Here is a 7,779-nt window from a genome sequence, read left to right as displayed (position 1 = left end):
TCTTAGGGTCCTAGCAGCAAGTTTGTCTGCATTGCCAGCCTGCCACTGTCCTTTTCAGAGTCCTCCCTCCATTGCACTGGGCCTGCTGACGACGTGGGAGTAGAGGATAGGCATCGGGCACTTCGGACGCAATGCTAGAATATTCCATTTATTTAGAGCTTCTTATCAATCTGTAGCCTAATAATTTCTCCTTTTTGTAGGGATGGTGAACGTGGGGCAGCTTCCGCACAGACTACTTTTCTATTATTTTAATTAGCCCTTTTAGGAGGGAGAGTACTGAGCCTCGTCCACCGTCTCCACCAGGACGTCTACTTCTGAGTTCATTTTGATGGATAGGAACTTCTGACCCGCTGAGGACATGGATGGACAGGGCCTCTTGGAGGAGGACAGGGACTACACATCAGTGAGGAATGTGTCACAGGGGCTGTAGAGAGGTTCGGATCAGAGGGGTAGGATACTGGGACGGAGGAGAGATGAGAACGGAGTAGGATGAACAGCAAAGCACAGCCCACGACTCGTAAACCAAGCTCTACTGGAACACGGCCATGTGCGTTCACCCGCGGATTGTCCTGCTGCTTGTGTGCTACAGGGGCAGCTCAGCACGGCTGCAACAGAGACTATGGCTCACGAAACCTAATTTATTTTTGTGCTGAGAACTGAACCCAGGCAGGTGCTGTGGCACTGAGCTACACCGTGGGCTAAAACACTGATTCAATGGCCCTTTACCAAAAGGTTTCAGGGGTCCTTTACAACATGACCTAGCAAGTCCTGGGGAAAACCCTATCAATTATTCTTTAGGATGGGAAGCTAGCAATGTATTCTGTGGTCATCTCCTGATGCTAACATATGGTTTTGCTGGCAACAGGACATAAAAGAGGCAGAAAAGGGTTAGTGATATAGCTCAGTGGACTAAGTGTCTATTGGCAAGAACACGGACAGTGGTTCAATTCCTGATCCGGCATGCCTTGCTGGCCCCGCCCCTGGTGCGTGCTGAGCCAGTGACCAAGTCTGGGCATGGTGGTGCACACTTATAATTCCAGTGCAGCAGAGGCTGAAAACTGGAGGATCACTACAAGTCCAAACGGCGTAGTGAGACTCTGTACCAAATACATAAATGAAGAGGAAAAGAAAGAGCCAGAAAATCTGAGAGAGATGAGATGGAAGAAAGGGAGGACTTAAGGAGTGGAGACAGAGTGGTGCAGGAGGGGATGTTGAGTCAGGGAAGGGCTTGGGGCAGGGAATGAGTCTGACTCCTGCTGATACAGGTTCTGGGCTGGGACACCCCAGCCTCTGGGCTACACAGCCCAAGGGGAAGATGGAGCATCTTCCAAGCATTCTTTATTTAATCCTCATGGCAACCTTGTGAAGCAGAACCCCTCACACCCACTTACAGAGCAGGAGACGGAGAGGTGTTCAGAAAACAGGAGCGCAGAGGACTCACCCAACCCTCTCTGACTGCAAAGTCTTAAGATTCACGTCACGGGAAACTCACTGCAGCCGTTTAGCAACTCGGCATCCGTGAGGAGGTCGCAGCACCAGGAGTCAGCCTTCGGGGGCTAAGGTGTCCAGCAGGGGCTAAGAGTCCTGGCTCAGACCCGCGTTCTCGTCAGCCCTTCCGTGGGGCCTGATCGTGGAGTACTCGGTGGAGGGTTCCTTCCGAGGGTGGAAGGTCACCGACGCGTAGTGGAGCTCGAAGTCCTCCCCTGAGGCAGGCGTGGCCTCTGGGGCTGCTGGGGGCCCAGCTGGAGACTCCGGGGGGTGCGCCTGTGTGGAGAAGAGAGGAGAGGATCACAGCAGAGCAGCGGGAAGGGGAAGCTGGCCTGGCAGAGCGGGTCCGTGAGGTGAATCTCAGGCAGGCAGAACATTTATTCACCTCTCAGTCTTCTTCTGTTTTTCTTACCTTAAGGGCCTCACTGCGCAGCTCTGCCTCACAGGGACCCTCTTGCCTTCAGTCTCCCCAGCGCTGGGATTACAGGCCCACCCCCGCACTCTGGGGGCAGGGCTCTCGCGCATGTGGTCCCGGGCATCGAACCACGGTCCCTGGGCTTTGCCTAAACCTGCCTCAGCAGGTGCTTTAGTCCACTGAGCTATCTCACCGGCTCGGCCCTCTCATTCTTCTATCAAACACTTTTGAAGATATGGCTTATTCAGTTATCCAACATACACAACACACATTTTTGCTTTCTGATTTGAAATGCTCATGGAAAATCCTATTATTGTGCCCAGTTTCCTGATGGGGCAACTAAACCTGAGGGGGATCATGTACTTAGAGAGGTTACTTATCCTTTGATCATGTGATCAACCATGCTGTCCCTGAGACCCCCGTGTGTGCTCAGCAGTGTCTACACAGGACAGGAGCAATGTGGACACGGGCCCTGATGAAGGAGGTTAAGATAATATCTCAAGGAGGTGAAGATAAATATCGCAAAACAAATATGTGCTGCCCCCGTCCCTCCGTGCTGGGGAGCAGGAGAGAAGCAGAACTAGGAGAGGTTTCAGACCTGACCTTGTCCCATGGAGACAGAGCCGCACAGGTAGCCCAGACTGCACAGCCACAGGGAGAGAGGAGCCCTCCTGGGTGGGTGATGGGGCCTTGTGCGTGGGAGCTTGGCTCCTGTGCTCCTAGAAACCTCAAGACTGACAAAGCAGAAGCATTTTCTTCTGCAAGCCTACTTCTCAGCCCTAGACTGACCGCAGGGTTTCTTAGAAGCGTTCCAAAACTCACAACATGCACTTCCTCTCTTCCCCTTCTCTCATGAGCTTTGTATGTGGCCTCATCCCTTTTTTGGCTTCATCTACCACGGGGCCTTCTTGTGGAGCAACCCCAGACTCTGTGTCCTCCTGGATCCCTCGTCTTACCCCAAACTATGGCCATTTGTGGTTACCAGTTGGATTCTCAGAGGTTCCTCGAACAAAATGATGCCTGATTTGTTTTCTTGAACAATTTCTCCTCCTGCAGGCCTGGCTGCTTCAGACACTGGCAATTCAGTTATTTATCATAGCCTGGGACACATATAGACATCTGTGACACCAACAGAAGTTTGTCCTCCATAGTATCTATGAGGTAGAGGCAGTATGCTGTATCAACACATGCCCCCTGTTAATTCTTCACTTTATTAGCAGAATTCATTGGCTCAACCTTCAAGAAGTATCCAGAATCCACTTTCCTACAAAGCCTCACCTTTGGCCCCCTGTATACTATGCCGTGCTGGCTTACTCATGTCTCCTATCTGGCTTCCTCTCATGCACCCCACCTGGGGTAGGATTTCTTAACACCACAGAGTGATCCATTTGTGTTACTCTTCTGCTCAAAAGACATAATTATCATGGCTTTAAAAAATACAGATATGCCCCAAGCACCTAGAAGAATTGGCACTTGGGAGCCTATTATTCGCTGAAGGACAGGATGAATGCGCAGGTATTGCTGACTTTGGATTCAAAATCCTTTTAGCGATGTTCATATTAGTCACAATTATGAAAATAAATGAGAACCAGAGCTCGGGTGATGGACAGAATTGGGCAGGTTGACCTGGCCCTGGATGGAGGAGGGGGCAGCTGAGCCAGGGTCCTGAGAGGGAGGGAGCTTCCTCAGCTTAAGGGCAGGGAGAAGGCCATGTACTGAAAGTGTCCCTGATTTTCCTGCCCCAAATTCCCACCCACATGGTTTGCATGACTGTCTTTTAGCAGCGCAGAGCATTTCATAACCGGAGGCGGTTGGGCAGTAACCCTGTGTGGGTAACGCTAGGTTATGGAAGAGCAATACAAAAGAGGAACTGCAGCAGGTTTGGAGAAGAGAGAGGAACTTAACTCAAGGGCAGAACTTGGGTTCCTGTGTCAGAAGAGCCATCGACCACTTTCGGGGCTTATTAACCGAGAAAGAGGGGACGGTGAATGGGGGTGGAATGGGGCCAGGTGTCTGGTTGAGTTACACGGACAGGACTGCCATCATTTGCGAAAGCCAGCAGGAGGAGCACACCCAGGGGTGTGTTAGCTCCATGTTGTGATGTCCTGCCATGCAGGCCCTGGCTGCTGGAGAGGCTGCTTCTACCAGGGACAGCTGGTGTCTGCAGACAGTAAAGGACCCAGGCACAAGTGCGTCACTGCTGTGCTAAAGAACAGGACCCATAGCCCACACTTATGTACATCCTTTGTGGAGCGCTAACACTCACGGTCATGAGCCTTCTGCCCTACTCACTCCAGGCCCGGTGCCAGGCGACTGGAGACAGGGCTGTGTCGGGAGCCGGGGCTGTTCACCCCAGAGCCCCCTGAGGTTGTGCAGTGCAGCCAGGCTCAACCTGGCAGAACCTGCGTTCCCTGTCTCCCCCTTTCTGCTCATGAAGACTATACATCTGCCCCTACTCTGCCTCCTGGTCACCCTGGTGCTTCCCCGTACACCCTTCTGAGGCATGGCCTTGCCATGCTTGTGTCCCTTGGGATCTGTAAGTCACAAACAGTCTTTCCTTTTGCAGCCATCTCCTGGCTGATGGACCTTGTCATGCCTAATAAAACGGAAACATAAGTTGTAAAGCAGGCGGCCGGTAGCCAGTGTCTTCTGCAAGCCTATTTCTCAGCCCGTCCTGAAGGCAGTTAATGGGGTATAATAGCGAGCTGCATCATGGGGGCGTGTGGAGGGCAGCCTGAATCTCGGGGTGGCCATGTCACTCACCAGCGAGCCTGGCTTGGTGGCGGCTTCACCGTGCTTCGTGTCCCCTGCTGTTGTGGGTGCTTTTTTCTTGAAGGTCTTCACTCTGAGGGGTGACAGTAGGGGCTTTACGCCTGGTCTCCTCAGACTTGGGGGCGCTATTACGAGCCGGGACAAGTGGCTGTGGCAGGCACAGCGTAGCACTTGCCTGGTGGCTTTAATAACAAGGCATCGCACAAGGGTCCTTTCTCCCCACTCGCCCCCACTTCCTGGGCAGCTGGGCTGGGGCTGGGGCCAGAGCAGGCCTGCCCAGCAGCTACAGCTTGGACTCTCAGCTCCCCCAGCTCCAGCCCTGCCTTGGCCAGCCCATCCCCCACCAGGCCCAGAACTAGGGCTCACATGAAGAAGATGGCACAGAGACAGACAGCGAGCAGGGCTGTGACACCAGCTCCTCCGATGGCCCCCTGAACCACTCCCGATATGGCTTTCGTCTTGTGGTTCCCTGCCAAGAAAGGAGAACTGGACTGAACCCCAATCATGACGAACAGAGGTGCGGCCCCTTCTCTTCATCACTAAGGGAGCCTCTCACTTCCAAGATGAAGCTCAGCCCCCTGAGTCCTCTCACATCTCCCGACCTCAGCCTTGTCCAGAGCCTTGAGATGAAGGGCATGGTCCACCCTATACCTCCTGTCCAGCAAATCCTTCTCACCCAAGACCCAGCTTCCTCTCTGCATCAGACCTCAGACTTGGCTGAAGCAGGAGAAGGGCACTCTGGGCCCTGTGGACCTTCTGCTAGAGAGTGACAGGTCACAAAGAGCCATGAGATGTTGCTGACCTGGTCCCTCCTTCCTTCCTTCGTCTCCTCACCTGGTCTCCATTGGCCTGGTTTCTTGGGGTTAAGTGGGTCCATTATGCCCGCAGTAGGTATCAGAGGTAAAGCAGAACAAGGAGGCATTCATTCACTGAACCTTTGAGTCAGGCACAGGCAGCCCACCTGGGCCCAGCTGGCTGCACTTCAGGGGATCGCAGCACACAGAGTCAGGGACATGTATCTGGGCCTCACCTGGTGACAGCTGAGCAGCACTGTGAGGGAACTTCCCTGTCCTGACAGTGCCACTTATCCAGAGGAAGGCAGATATCCTTATCAGTGGAGCAGGGGAGAAGTAGTGGGGTGATCCTTGCAAGAAGTTAGGGTGAAGGGTTGAAACAAAAGAAGTGTGTCCCAAAGGGATGTTCATTGTGTATGAAACACTACTATGGTGAAAACCCAAGGAATGCAAGACACCAAGGCTGACCTCTGGTGTGGCCTTGAGTTCCAGGTGACAGTGCTGTGTGTGTGGGGTCACCGCTTGTAATGATGGACCACGCAGATGCTGCACTCTGACAGGAGGGCACTGTGCTCAGGTGAGAGCAGGGGAACATGGGAAATTCCTGCATTTACTTGACACTCAGATTGGCTGAGAACACCACGCTGCTCAAAATGCTGAAAGGCACTTTAAAATCACTCCCAGCACTCACTGCCTGGAGTGAGATAAAAAGCATCCTTTAGGATAGGACAGGAAGAGATTGCTTCTCACCCATGAATGTCCTCACCCCCAACCACGGGCCTGTGGGGTTGCTCATGATTAGGTGCCAACCTCTCAGGATCTGAGGCCTGAGAAAACACATCTGACCAAACCTGGTACAGGAATAAAGCAGTAGTAGCTCCACGGGGGGAATGTCTCGTTATGTGGGCCAGAACCTGGGGAGACCCTGACTGTGGGGTTCCTCTGGAAGCTCTAGACAGGAAGAGAAGGTTTGCTTCGTTCTTGACTAAGGGGAGGAGGAGGCAATACAGCAGCATCCCCATCCCCAGGAACACATTCAAATGACAAGGGACAGGACAGAACTTCTAAATCCCCTGCATAACCAGGAATCTTGCACAGAGTGAAGGAGCTCTGAGCCCCTGTCTTCCTGGCCTTCACAGGCCCGGCAACTGGGGTACCCGGCAGAGTACTCACCACTGACGTTGAGCAGCACGGTCTGCTCTACGCTCACACCAACAGCAGGGAACATCACCTGACACGTGAGGTTGGTGCCATGGTCCTGGGGCCTGGGGCTCAGGGTGAGCACAGAGGAGTGGCTGGTCCTGGGACCCAGAGTGGTGAGGGCAGCTGACCTCCAGGAGAAGATGGGGGGTGTCCCCTGCTTACAGGCCCAGGGCACAGAGCAGGTCAGGTTGCTGGGGCGGCCAGGCATGAGGGTCCCAGGGATGAGGATGTCGGGGGTGTGGGTCAGGGCTGGGAGGAGAGGGAACAACAATCAGGAGGGAAGGGTTAAGAAGCACAGGCCCCAACCCAGCTTTTCCTGAGGTCCTAATACTTGAATCCCAGCCCTGCCACAGACAGCATTCATCCCAGCCAAATCCAGAGGCCGCCACCACCTGTGCCTGGTGCCCAGGACTTACCTGTCACATTCACAGAGACCAGGTCTGCACAGTAACTCCATTGTACACTTCCTGAGTCCACCCGAAAGAAGTATGAGCCACTGTCACCCTTCTGTGCGTCTCTGATGTGCAGGGAGCAGTTCTTGGGCTGTGTCTTCAGGAAGAGGCGGAACCGGCCCTGAGTTCTATCCTGCACTTGGCGTTGGGGGTCATTTGTGGCCACAGGGGAGTCATGACTTATATCAGCCCCTTCCTCAAACCAGTAGCTAGGGACAGTCATGGAGTTCACTCGAGAGTCCGGGTTTTTGCAGGGCACGAGGACACACTGGCCCTCCTGGACACTCACTGACTTGGGCACCTCCAGCCTGTAGCTCAGACTGTCAAGCGAGCACCTTGAGGGTAAACGACGCTCAGCTCTTCCCAGCCCCCACTGCCCTTCTCCCTGCATCCACAGCAGCAGCAGCAGGGGCAGCAGCATCTCAGAGCTCACTGTCCTGGCTCCTCTGTTCGCACCGAAGGACACAGTGTGGAGGGGAAGTGCTGTGTGAGCCTTGCAAGTCAGGGTGGAGCAAGAGCTGGGCGGTTCACAGAAGAGGAACTCAAACCATTGCCCTGTGCAAGCAGCCCCATCTCACAGAATGGAAGTAGGGCAGAGAAACACCCAGAGAGAAGACAGGGGCAGAGCCTTCCTCCTGGCCCCATCCTGGAAGCT

The 7,779-nt window shown here is 54.0% G+C and overlaps 1 protein-coding gene across 2 annotated transcripts; it reads right to left on the bottom strand.

The window, feature by feature from the left end:
- Positions 1-1,416: 1,416 nt before the first annotated feature.
- On the bottom strand, positions 1,417-7,566 carry LOC105744008 (myeloid cell surface antigen CD33-like). 2 transcript variants are annotated; one of them, XM_023704869.1, is made up of 5 exons: positions 7,089-7,566; positions 6,643-6,921; positions 5,042-5,144; positions 4,667-4,748; positions 1,417-1,764 (listed from the first exon to the last, which is right to left on the bottom strand). In XM_023704869.1, the coding sequence occupies exons 1-5, from the start codon at positions 7,543-7,545 to the stop codon at positions 1,576-1,578; spliced, it is 1,110 nt and encodes a 369-aa protein (XP_023560637.1). In that variant the 5' UTR covers positions 7,546-7,566; the 3' UTR covers positions 1,417-1,575. The 2 variants fall into 2 exon arrangements, with proteins under 2 accessions (XP_023560637.1, XP_023560636.1); XM_023704868.1 differs by lacking the exon at positions 1,417-1,764 and adding an exon at positions 3,447-3,535 and having other exon boundaries at positions 7,089-7,546.
- Positions 7,567-7,779: the final 213 nt, after the last annotated feature.

The sequence above is a fragment of the Octodon degus genome, unplaced genomic scaffold (assembly GCF_000260255.1).
Source record: "Octodon degus isolate 3935 unplaced genomic scaffold, OctDeg1.0 scaffold00206, whole genome shotgun sequence".
NCBI classification, from domain to species: domain Eukaryota; kingdom Metazoa; phylum Chordata; class Mammalia; order Rodentia; family Octodontidae; genus Octodon; species Octodon degus.
Note: the sequence above shows the minus strand (reverse complement) of the source record. Positions and strands in the feature narration are given on the sequence as shown.